Genomic DNA, 12,485 nt, shown 5'->3' with positions numbered 1-12,485 from the left:
TCAAATATCGAAGAACTGAACTGAAAAATCGAGAAATCGAAAAATAGAAAATTTTAAAAATTAAAAAATCTAAATTTTAAAAATCGAAAAATTGAAAAATCGCATAAGTAAAATAATCGACAAATCGAAAAATCCAGGAGTCAAAAATCGAAAAGTCGAAGAATCGAAATATTGAAAAACCCCAAAACTGAGATATCGAAAAACTGAAAAATGAATGAAAAACTGAGAATCTGATAATCTGAAAAATCAGAAAACAGAAACATCAGAAAACTGAGAACCTAAAAAGTCGATAAATTGAGCAATCGAAAAATCCAAAAAGTGAAGTCGAAAAATCGAAACCTTAAAAAACTAAAAAATGAAAAATCGAAAAATTAAGGAATCGAAGAACAGGAATATCGAAACCCTCGAAAGTCAAGAAATGGGAAAATCAAAACATCGATTAATTGTAAAATCGAAAATTTGAAAGTTTATGAAAGTCAAATTTGAAAAATCGAAAAATCGAAAAGCTGAAAAAACGACAGCTGAAAAACAGAAAATCTAAAACCGGGAAGTCGAAAAATCGAAACATTTGAAAAATTGAAATATGGAAGAGCTGAAATGAAAAATCGAGAAATCGAAAAATCTAAAAAGTGAAGTCGAAATATCGAAACGTTAAAAAAATCGAAAAATTGAAAAATCAAAAAACTGCAAAATCGTAAGATCGAAAAATTGAATAATAAGGAAACTGAAAAATCCCAAAACTGAACTATTCAAAAACTGAGAAATTAAAAAATTGAAAAATCGAGAAACCGAAAAATCAAAAAAGTGATGTTGAAAAATCGAAACCTGAAAAAATAGAAAACCTGAAAAATCGACAAATAAAGAGTTTATAAAAGTCAAAAATCGAAAAATCGACATATTTAAAAAAATTTAAACAAGAAGAATTAAGCAGCTTGTAATATTTTGGTAACTCTAGTGTCAATTTGTCGAAAGTAAAACGTGTCGTTAAAAATATTGACATTTTTCTATTGTAGTTAATTTTATTCCCAGTTAGGAACAAACACTATTGCCAACATAAGTCGTCGAGTCCTCAACCGTCCTTTAATTTAAACTATGACGCTTCTCTACGTTCTCTGATAACACTTTACCATTTACAGTAATTACACTGAATTTTTTATGAATCTGTCTAGTTGCATAAGAGTTGTTATTCCAGTGTAATCTTAGTTATTTTTATTTGAAGTTGCTCAAGGACTACCACTTAGAACGCATTTTGTTAATCTTAAAATTAGCGAAAATCGAATATTTTGACACATTTCGGAAAAGATGTGGCCATCCAAGACAAAAGAAAACTTTCAACCCATAAAATTGCCTAATCCGTTACAACAGCCACTCTAATTGATTTTTGACCCAACAAGCCATCAAACCGGCATTAATACCACCTGCTCGTCCACCATGATGAAACAATCACCCATATAAACCCAGCAGCCATCCACTGCAACACTAATTGTACCTCTCGTACAAGCATCCTTATGCAACTCTCTCTTCATTTTTATTGCCACTTTACGCAACACCTCATGCCAATACTTTACGCTAGATTAATTCCTTTCTGGGAACAACAGCCATAAAATCGCCTCAACCACCCATAATGAGAACCCGCACGAAATTAGTTCCCATCATAACTAATAGCGTGAAGCAACCAAAACAAACAACTTTCATTGCAAATAATTCTTTACTGGTTCTTTTGTTGTGCTAAAAGGTTGTAATGGGCGGCCGGATTACTCGCACAAGGACATTGCATTTCCAGGACGACTTTATGAGGATGTCTGTTCTGCTTCTCTGCCTGTCCTGCGTGGAACACTTGCAGAACCAGCTGGCGACGGCGCTCCTCCTCGGCGAGGCCTTCGGCTAGTTCACGCTCTAGTTGCTGCTTTTCGGCTCTCTGCCAACAAAAAGGTTAATGTCGAGCCGGTTAATCGACTTAGAAAAACTGTTATTTGGGAGATGTGAGCTGAAACCACGAAATTTGAAAGCAAATGGTAGTGAAGAGTATACTTTTACTGCACATTACCGTCTGCTCTGCACGTTCTTCTATTTGTTTCTTCAGGTGGCCCTTGTACGTCTTCAGCTCCTCCGAGCGCAATCTGTCGGTCTCCTCTTGCAGTCTTGCGTTCATGTCACAAGCGATTTTCAATAACTCGTTTTCGGCCTGTTGCAGCTTCAAGTAGTTTTGGGCTTCTTGTTTCTTGTATTCCAACTGCTGGGCGCGTTCTAGGAGCACGTTCTACGACAACTTGCCAGTTTTTGGGTTTTGGTTCAACGATACTCACCTTCTGCAGCTCTTGTCTGGCTTTTAACATCAGACAACGCGCTTCGTCTTGCTTCTTCTCGGCCATCCTCCTATCCTCCAGTAACCACTGATCTAACTGCTCCTCCTCCCTCTTTCTTTCTTTCTCCAGTTCCTTCAGGTGCTGCTGATGAATCAACAACGAGCGTTTCTTGGATGCCCTAGTGTCTTCCTCCTTCCGCATCTCCTCGTCATACTCCTTCTGCCTCAACTCATATCTTATCGTCCGGTGAAGATTCTCAATGCTCTTCCTTTCAGCAATGCATTTCTGGTGTATGGCAATCTGTTCCATAAGTTCTTTACGCATCTGGTCGCGTTTTCTTCTCTTTTCGTCAAGCTTTTGTATCTCTTCGCGTCTAATTTGTTCGCGGAGTTTAACCAACTCCACGGCCTCTTCAGCAGCCAATCTCTCTGCTTCTTGTTGCACGAGTTGTATACCCTGTATCTGTTTATCCAGCACTTCCTTGGTTTCCATCGCCGCCTGGTGTTTCTTCACAACTTCACCCACTTCCCTCTCCATCTGCAAACCAACAAGTTACAATTATCACGTAAATCACACTTACTTGAGCCTGTTGGTTCTTCATCGTCACTGCGGCGTAAAACTTGTCCGTCTCCCGCTCCGTCTCTTTCCGCAGCTCATTTTGCTTCATCTGCTCCAGCTGCACCTTCTGCACCTCCATTGCGTGTTTCTTCATCAGCAAATTCCTCACTTCGTCGTCGTTGTTTCTAAACAAGACGATTCACAACGGTGCCGTGGCTACAATTCACTTACATCCAGTGCTGCATTTTCTTTTTCCTTGCCTCTTCCAGCAGCTGCGCTTCTCGTTGGAGCCGATGTTGTCGCCCCGCCTCTAACTTTTCTTCAGTTTTGGACTGCGCCACTTGTTGAGATCCGCTGATCGTTTCTCGGACGTGTTGTCGTTCCTCCGAGCACAGCAGCTGTCGTAGCTTCTCACGCCGCCTCTCGACGGCGTCCTCGTACGCTTGCATCTTCTCGTGGAAGCGGTCTTTGACTTTCGCCGCGAAGGTCCGTTGTTCTTTGCATTTCTTGTCTCGGATTATCTTCTCGGTTTGTCTGTTCAGGGCGGTTTCGTCTCTTTCCAGGTCGCGGAAGCCTCGCATGTGTTGGCGGTGGAAGAGGCGCAAGAGTTCGGTGGTGTCTCTGATCTTTTCAAACTGCAAGCAGCAGGGTTAATGGTTTGGTGTGGGGGAGACTTACGTGGCCATAAGCGCCTGGTTTGAGACTAGGGAGGAGGACGTCTACCGTAGGTCCGTTGGATCGCCGTATCGGCCGCCTTGCATGATTTGGTACGTCCATGGTACCCCAAAAACCCTTCTAAAAATAACCCCTAAAGTCTAATACTTTGACAATACTACTACTGTCTACTAATGAACATGGCCAAGTAAGATCGATCGTCTGAAAAAATTTGGTTTTCAAACTATGTTATTCGAATCTTAGGAAAATCCAAAAACTGTTGGTCAGAAAATAGATAAATTGTTAAACGAAGGATCTACAAAGTATTAATCTGGTTGCAAAAGCTCCACCTGAATAAATCATTTCATTGGCTCAGAAAAGAGTGGGGCGGAGTTTATAATTGTACCACATTGTGTCTATTTTCGGAAAAGTGATCCTTGGGAAAAAAATTAGTAAAAAATACGATTCTAACGATTATCAAAATAGAATTCAATCCCAATTAGAGTAAGTAAGAGAAGTTGGTGAAATGAATAAAGGCGAAGGGCGGGGCTGAATTTAGCTTTTCTCTACAAAGTCTTATAAGCAACCCCCACCCACCCACCCCCTCTTCATTCTAGTAACTACCCACAATATTGTTCAGTCTTATCTCAGCAAGTATTAGCCCCGCCCACCCACCCTTTATTTTCTTATACGGTGTATCATTTGCCAAAATTATTATCTTAGTATGTACTAGTCCCGCCCACGCCCACTGTTTCCATTCAACGATTTTATTTCTGCTCAGTAAAAGATCCACCAGAATCGCCCATTGAAATATCGAAATATTTAGAAATTTCAAAAATTTCGAATTCCATTACGAATATTTCCAAAATGTTGCTCCGTGACCATAAACGCCGAATCGAGAGATAAGGATTTTGCAGTTAAACTCCGCCTCTTGACTCACAACGAATAAAAAAAAAAGAGCACACTTGAGATAGGGCGGGTGGGCGGGGCTTACGCTTTGCTCTTTTTTCTTAATATGTGTAGAATTCTTTTTTGTTTAACTGCAAGATACTTATTTTTCTGTGAGAAATTACCATGTGAAACATGTTCTTAAGTAATCGTTCAAAGGAAAACTATTTGCATTAAGTAAGAAAGAAAGCCACAAGATAAGCCCCACCCATTCGTTTCGACCTCCATCGTGATGAATTTTGATTCGTTGTCAGACCGAGGGGCGGAGCGCAATTACATAATCGATATTTCCCTACTTTAAACACGTTTTAAGTTTCTTGTTGTAAAAAGAAGTCTACACATATTAAGAAAAAATGGCCAAACTTAAGCCCCGCCCACCCACCCTATCTCTGTTGTGCTGATTTTTTTATTCGTCGTCGTCAAGAGGCGGAGTTTAACTGCAAAATCGTTGTCTCTACAGGAAATAACAAACATGTTTTTGAGTATCGTGTTGTTCAAAGAATACTATGTACATCAAGAAAAAAAAGCACAATATAAAACCCCGCCCACCCACCCCCTCTAAATTGTGATGATTTTTTTATTCCTAGAAGGTTAAAACACGTGTAAAATGGCAATTTTTTTAAGAAAATATGGATTTTGCTATTAGGCTCCTCCCTTAAGTCTGCCAACGAATGAAAAAAAGTATGGGTGGGACTTAATTTTTAGCTTTAATTTTCTCTTAATACACATAGTATTCTTTGAATAACATGATGCTTAGAAACACGTCTTATATGGTAATTTCTTGTAGAGAAATTACAAGGATCTTGCAGTTAAATTCTGCGCCTTTGGCTCTCGATGTTTAAAAAAATCATCACAATTGAGAGAGGGTGGTGGGCGGGGCTTATGTTTTGCCTGTTTTCTTAAAATACGTAGTCGTCTTTTCAGAACAAGAAACTTAAAACATGTTTAAAATGGTAAATTCTTCTAGACAAATATGGATGTTGTAATTAAGCCCCGCCCCTCGATCTGACAACGAATGAAAAATTTGTCACAATTGAGAATTGAGATCGGGGCTGGTATGGGTGGGGCCTAATTCTGGTTATATTTTTTTCTTAATATACAAAGTATTGCTTGTACTACGCGACACTAAAAAACATGTTTTAATTTCTCGTAGAGAAATAAGGATTTTGCAGTTAAGTTCCGCCCCCTTGGCCCACGACGAATAAAAAAATCATCACAACGGAGACAGGGCGGGTGGGCGGGGCTACATTTTGCCTTTTTTATTAATATGTGTACTCTTCTTTTCACAACAAGAAATTTTTAATACAGTAAATTTTTGTAGGAAAGTTTCGATTTTACAATTAGGCTCCGCCCCTCGGTCTGATGTTCATCACGATTGACATCGAGACGGATGGGATGGCTTCTCTTTTAGTTTTCTTTCTATAACATGATTACTTTAGAACGTATATCACATGGTAATTTCTCGTAGAAAAATAACTATTTTACATTTAAGCTCCTCCCCTCTGTTTACGACGAACAAAAAAATCATCAGAATTGAGATAGGGTGGGTGGGCGGGGCTTATATTTAGCCTTTTTTTCTTAATATACGTAGCAATTTTTCACAACAAGAAACTTAAGAGATGGTTAAAATGGTTCATTTTTGCAAGGAAATATAGATTTTGCAATTATGGGGCGGAGCCTAATTGCAAAATCGATATTTCCATATACAAATTTTCCATTTTTAACATGTTTTAAGTGTCGTGTTGTGAAAATAAGTCTACACATATTAAAACAGAAAGGCAAAATGTAAACCCACCCACCCGCCCTATCGCAATTGTGATGATATTTTTTATTCGCCGAGAACCAAGAGGGCGGAGCTTAACTGCAAAATACTTATTTTTTTACAAGAAATTAAAAACATGCTTTTGAGTATCATGTCGTTCAAAGAAAACTATGCATATTAAGAAAAAAAGGCAAAATATAATCCCCGCCCACCCGCCCCATCTCAATTGTGATGATTTTTTTACTCCTAGAAGCTTAAAACATGTTTAAAATGGCTTTTTTTAAGGAAATATGGATTTTGCAATTGAGCTCCTCCCCTAGGTCTGCCAACGCATGAAAAAAAAAAAAGTATGGGTGGGACTTAATTTTTGGCTTTAATTTTTTCTTAAAACACATAGTATTCTTTGAATAACACGATATTCAGAAACACGTTTTACATGGTAATTTCTTGTAGAGAAATTATAAGGATTTTACAGTTAAATTCCGCTCTTTTGGCTCTCGATGTTTGAAAAAATCATCACAATTGAGATAGGGTGGGCGGGCGGGGCTTATATTTTGCCTTTTTTCTTAATAGTCGTCTTTTCAGAACAAGAAACTTAAGACATGTTTAAAATGGTAAATTTGTATAAGGAAATCTCAATTTGCAATTAGGCTCCGCCCCATAATAGCAAAAGCAAAACTTAAAATGAATCACGGAAATGGAGGAATATTGGATGGGCGGGGTTAATTATTCGGTTGAGTGGGAAGGGGAACTAATAGAACCTAGGTTGTTAAAAAAAGAAGAGACAGCGCTAATCGTAATTTTTTGTTATACTATATGCTATACGGATGGGTGGGCGGGGCTAATTTTAATTTCTTTCCACAGAGTCTTTTATAAGCAAGCAATATTATACTATAAGAAAAATTGTATTAAAAAAATATTTATTCAACTTTCGCAGTGCCAATAACATGATTGACCAAAACAGAATAGGGGTGGGTGGGCGGGGCCACTTTCGACCTTGTTTTAAATGTTAGATTCTACCGTTTGTCAAAATAGAATTCAGTTGCCATTTTACAATAAATAAAAGAAGTTGGTGAAATGGAGGCGTGGTGGGTGGGCGGGGTTAATTATTCGGTAGAATGAGAATGAAAACTAATAGAACCTAGGCTGTTAAAAAGAAAAAAAAAGGCGCTAATCGTATGCTACAAGATTTAGTTCTTATTTCAGAAGACAAAAAATTCTCCTGGCTTCACCTACCCTGTGCAGCTCCTCCTTCGCCCTCTTCAATTTACAGTACAGCCTCTTGCTTTTCCTCCACCAGCTTCTTGTCTCCTCTAGTTCTTAAAAAAAAAACACCGAATTTTTGAGCTTACCAGAAGAGTTTGGAGGTGGAATAAAACAATTATTTTGTATGAAAAATACTTTATTTATTGTCAGTCGGACTGGTACAAGGACACGTTTGCTTAGTCAAAACACGTCGAAAAGGATGCACGTGCTCTGGCGCCTGTGCCCTCACCAACTCCAAGATGTACTGTCGCCGACGTTCCTCTTCGGCATAAGTCTCTGCTAAGTCTCGCTGCAGCTGCTCCTTTTCCAGTTTCTAGTAAAAAACCACCAACAAATCACATAGTTGAAACCCCGCCCACTTACCCTCTTCTCATTCGTGTATTCCATCTGCCTCTTCAACTCCTCCCTATACTCCTTCACTTGCTCCGCCTGCAGCCTGTCACTCTCCGCCTGCAACCTCTCATTGGTCTCGCACGTCATTCTAATCAACTCGTTCTCGGCTTCCTTCAGCTTCGACTGCTTCTCGGCTTCTTGTTTCTTGTACTCCAGTTGTTGTGCCCGCTCGGCCAACACGTTCTACAACAACCAACTACAATTTTGTCTTGTCGTGGCTCCACCTACCTTCTGCAGCTCCTCCTTCGCCCTCTTCAACTTACAATACGCCTCCTCTTGCTTCTCTTCAACTAACTTCTTGTGCTCCGCCAGTACTCTCCTCAAATGCTCATCTTCCTTCTTTCTTTCCTCCTCTAGTTCTTTCAAGTGTTGGCGATAAATCGCAGCCTCGCGCCTGGCTTTGGCCGTGGTCACTTGAATCCCGTGTACCTCGCGCTCGATCTCGCGACTCGCCAACTCAGCCATAGCTTTATTTAGAGCGTCCTCTTCGGTCTTCCTCTGCGCTATGTACTTCTCCTGGAGGAGAATCTGCTCCTTGAGCTCCTTCGCCACTTGTTCGCGTTTTCGTTTCTTCAACTCCAGGGTTTCCATTTGCTCGAGCTTGATTTCCTCTTGGAGTTTGATCATTTCTAAGCGGTCTTCAACTGCGATTTTTCCCGCTTCTTGTTTAAGGAGTTGCTTGCCGAGGATTTGTTTCTCCCACGTCTGCATGGTTTCTTTCTGGGTGAGGTGATTCTTCAGCAAGGTTTGCATTTCGCTTTCAGCCTGAAAGAACAAGAGTGACTATTTGGGTACGACTTGACCAAACGTACTTTAGCTTGTTGTTCCTTCACCATCAGGTCGTACCACATACTGTTGAGCTCCCTCTCCGCCTCTCTTCGCATTTCGTTCTCTTTTATCTGCTGCAGCTGCGTTTTCTTCGTGTCTATGAGGATTTGCTTCACGATCTCGGGTCGGATGTCCTTACATTCGTTCCTTGGTTGGAAGGAATTAAAAGTGGTACCACCGCGGTAGTTTCACTTACCGGTACTGCAGCTTGTGTTTCTCCTCCACTATTTTCATCCTTTCTTCTTCTCGTTGCGCCTTTAGTTTGACAGCGTTCATTCTCATTTCTTCTAGTTTCAAAGCCAGTCCTTGTTGTCCTTGAGTGATGGTTTCCCGGATAAATTCTTGCTCCTCTGCACAAAGCAAGAGCTTGAGTTTATTGCGGCGGACTTGGATTGTGTCTTCGTGGATTTTCAGTTTTTGTTTGAAACGCTCGTGAACGTTCCTTTGGAAGACGGTTTTCTCGCTGTGCTTATCGTATTTGGCTGTGGTTTTGTATCTCTTCCAACTCCACGGCCTCTTCAGCTGCCAATCTCTCTGTTTCTTGTTGCACGAGTTGTATACCCTGTGTCTGTTTATCCAGCACTTCTTTGGTTTCCATCGCCGCCTGGTGTTCCTTCAAAACTTCAGCCACTTCCCTCTCCATCTGCAAACCAACAAGTTACAATTATCACGTAAATCACACTTACTTGAGCCTCTAGGTTCTTCATCGTCACTGTGCCGTAAAACTTGTCCGTCTCCCGCTCCGTCTCTTTCCGCAGCTCATTTTGCTTCATCTACTCCAGCTGCACCTTCTGCACCTCCATTGCGTGTTTCTTCATCAGCAAATTCCTCACATCGTCGTCGTTGTTTCTAAACAAGACGATTCACAACGGTGCCGTGGCTACAATTCACTTATATCCAGTGCTGCATTTTCTTTTTCCTTGCCTCTTCCAGCAGCTGCGCTTCCCGTTGGAGCCGGTGTTGTCGCCCCGCCTCTAACTTTTCTTCAGTTTTGGACTGCGCCGCGTGTTGAGATCCGCTGATGGTTTCTCGGACGTGTTGTCGTTCCTCCGAGCACAGCAGCTGTCGTAGCTTCTCACGCCGCCTCTCGACGGCATCCTCGTACGCTTGCATCTTCTCGTGGAAGCGGTCTTTGACTTTCGCCGCGAACGTCCGTTGTTCTTTGCATTTCTTGTCTCGGATTATCTTCTCGGTTTGTCTGTTCAGGGCGGTTTCGTCTCTTTCCAGGTCGCGGAAGCCTCGCATGTGTTGGCGGTGGAAGAGGCGCAAGAGTTCGGTGGTGTCTCTGATCTTTTCAAACTGCAAGCAGCAGGGTTAATGGTTTGGTGTGGGGGAGACTTACATGGCCATAAGCGCCTGGTTTGAGACTAGGGAGGAGGACGTCTAACGTAGGTCCCCGGGATCGCTGTTTCGGCCGCCTTGCATGATTTGGTACGTCCATGGTACCCCAAAAACCCTTCTAAAAATAACCCCTAAAGTCTAATACTTTTGACAATACTACTACTGTCTACTAATGAACATGGCCAAGTAAGATCGATCGTCTGAAAAAGTTTGGTTTTCAAACTATGTTATTCGAATCTTAGGAAAATCCAAAAACTGTTGGTCAGAAAATAGATAAATTGTTAAACCAAGGATCTACAAAGTATTAATCTGGTTGCAAAAGCTCCACCTGAATAAATCATTTCATTGGCTCAGAAAAGAGTGGGGCGGAGTTTATAATTGTACCACATTGTGTCTACTTTCGGAAAAGTGATATTTGGGAAAAAAATTATTAAAAAATACGATTCTAACGATTATCAAAATAGAATTCAATCCCCATTAGAGTAGTAAGAGAACTTGGTGAAATGAATAAAGGAGAAGGGCGGGGCTGAATTTAGCTTTTCTCTACAAAGTCTTATCAGCAAACCCCACCCACCCACCCCCTCTTCATTCAAGTAATTACCCACAACATTGTTCAGTCTTATCTCAGCAAGTATTACCCCCGCCCACCCACCCTTTATTTTCTTATACGGTGTATCATTTGCCAAAATTATTATCTTAGCATGTACTAGTCCCGCCCACGCCCACTGTTTCCATTCTAACGATCTAACGATTTTATTTCTGCTCACTAAAAGATCCACCAGAATCGCCCATTGAAATATCGAAATATTTAGAAATTTCAAAAATTTCGAATTCCATTACGAATATTTCCAAAATGTTGCTCCGTGACCATAAACGCCGAATCGAGAGATAAGGATTTAGCAGTTAAACTCCGCCTCTTGACTCACAACGAATAAAAAAAAAGAGCACACTTGAGATAGGGCGGGTGGGCGGGGCTTATGCTTTGCTCTTTTTTCTTAATATGTGCAGACTTCTTTTTTGTAATTGCAAGATCCTTATTTTTCTGTGAGAAATTACCATGTGAAACATGTTCTTAAGTAATCGTTCAAAGGAAAACTATTTGCATTAAGTAAGAAAGAAAGCCACAAGATAAGCCCCACCCACTCGTCTTGACCTCCATCGTGATGAATTTTTGATTCGTTGTCAGACCGAGGGGCGGAGCGCAATTACATAATCGATATTTCCCTACTTTAAACACGTTTTAAGTTTCTTGTTGTAAAAAGAAGTCTACACATATTAAGAAAAAATGGCCAAACTTAAGCCCCGCCCACCCACCCTATCTCTGTTGTGCTGATTTTTTTATTCATCGTCGTCAAGAGGCGGAGTTTAACTGCCAAATCGTTGTCTCTACAGGAAATAACAAATATGTTTTTGAGTATCGTGTTGTTCAAAGAATACTATGTACATCAAGAAAAAAAAAAGCACAATATAAAACCCCGCCCACCCACCCTTCAATTGTGATGATTTTTTTATTCCTAGAAGGTTAAAACACGTGTAAAATGGCAATATTTTTTAAGAAAATATGGATTTTGCTATTAGGCTCCTCGTCTACCAACAAATGAAAAAAAGTATGGGTGGGACTTAATTTTTGGCTTTAATTTCCTCTTAATACACATAGTATTCTTTGAATAACACGATACTCAGAAACACGTTTTACATGGTAATTTCTTGTAGAGAAATTATAAGGATTTTGCAGTTAAATTCTGCGTCTTTGGCTCTCGATGTTTAAAAAAAATCATCACAATTGAGACAGGGTGGGTGGGCGGGGCTTATATTTTGCCTGTTTTCTTAATATAACGTAGTCGTCTTTTCAGAACAAGAAACTTAAAACATTAGTTTGAAATGGTAAATTCTTCTAGACAAACATGGATGTTGTAATTAAGCACCGCCCCTCGATCTGACAACGAATGAAAAATTCGCCACAGTTGAGAATTGAGATCGGGGCGGGTATGGGTGGAGCTTAATTTTGGCTTTATTTTTTTCTTAATATACATAGTATTCTTTGTACAGCACGATACTAAAAGACATGTTTTTAATTTCCGTAGAGAAACGAGGATTTTGCAGTTAAGTTCCGCCCCCTTGGCTCACGACGAATAAAAAAAATCATCACAACGGAGACAGGGCGGGTGGGCGGGGCTACATTTTGCCTTTTTTTATTAATATGTGTACTCTTCTTTTCACAACAAGAAATTTTTAATATAGTAAATTTTTGTAGGAAAGTATCGATTTTGCAATTAGACTCCGCCCCTCGGTCTGATGTTCATGACGATTGACATCGAGACGGATGGGGGGGCTTCTCTTTTAGTTTTCTTTCTATAACATGATTACTTTAGAACGTATTTTACATGGTAATTTCTCGTAGAAAAATAAGTATTTTACAATTAAGCTCC

General features: G+C 40.2%; 3 protein-coding genes across 3 annotated transcripts; all 3 read right to left on the bottom strand.

The window, feature by feature from the left end:
• Positions 1-1,689: 1,689 nt before the first annotated feature.
• LOC135125979 (cilia- and flagella-associated protein 53-like) lies at positions 1,690-3,708 on the bottom strand. Its single transcript, XM_064051766.1, has 6 exons — positions 3,543-3,708; positions 3,096-3,499; positions 2,887-3,049; positions 2,307-2,843; positions 2,048-2,260; positions 1,690-1,918 (listed from the first exon to the last, which is right to left on the bottom strand). The coding sequence occupies exons 1-6, from the start codon at positions 3,639-3,641 to the stop codon at positions 1,709-1,711; spliced, it is 1,626 nt and encodes a 541-aa protein (XP_063907836.1). The 5' UTR covers positions 3,642-3,708; the 3' UTR covers positions 1,690-1,708.
• Positions 3,709-7,630: 3,922 nt separating this feature from the next.
• LOC135126439 (cilia- and flagella-associated protein 53-like) lies at positions 7,631-9,488 on the bottom strand. Its single transcript, XM_064052487.1, has 6 exons — positions 9,367-9,488; positions 8,912-9,319; positions 8,700-8,862; positions 8,116-8,652; positions 7,858-8,070; positions 7,631-7,807 (listed from the first exon to the last, which is right to left on the bottom strand). Exons 1-6 carry the CDS (start codon positions 9,486-9,488, stop codon positions 7,631-7,633), a joined length of 1,620 nt encoding a protein of 539 aa, XP_063908557.1.
• LOC135126437 (uncharacterized) lies at positions 9,369-10,666 on the bottom strand. The gene is made up of 3 exons (XM_064052486.1): positions 10,658-10,666; positions 10,058-10,174; positions 9,369-10,014 (listed from the first exon to the last, which is right to left on the bottom strand). The coding sequence occupies exons 1-3, from the start codon at positions 10,664-10,666 to the stop codon at positions 9,607-9,609; spliced, it is 534 nt and encodes a 177-aa protein (XP_063908556.1). The 3' UTR covers positions 9,369-9,606.
• Between the last annotated feature and the right edge of the window lie 1,819 nt (positions 10,667-12,485).

Source organism: Zophobas morio, unplaced genomic scaffold, assembly GCF_036711695.1.
Source record: "Zophobas morio isolate AGI-343-1 ecotype UQ-CSIRO unplaced genomic scaffold, CSIRO_AGI_Zmor_V1 ptg000010l, whole genome shotgun sequence".
Lineage (NCBI taxonomy): Eukaryota > Metazoa > Arthropoda > Insecta > Coleoptera > Tenebrionidae > Zophobas > Zophobas morio.
This window is presented reverse-complemented; position numbering and strand designations above follow the sequence as displayed.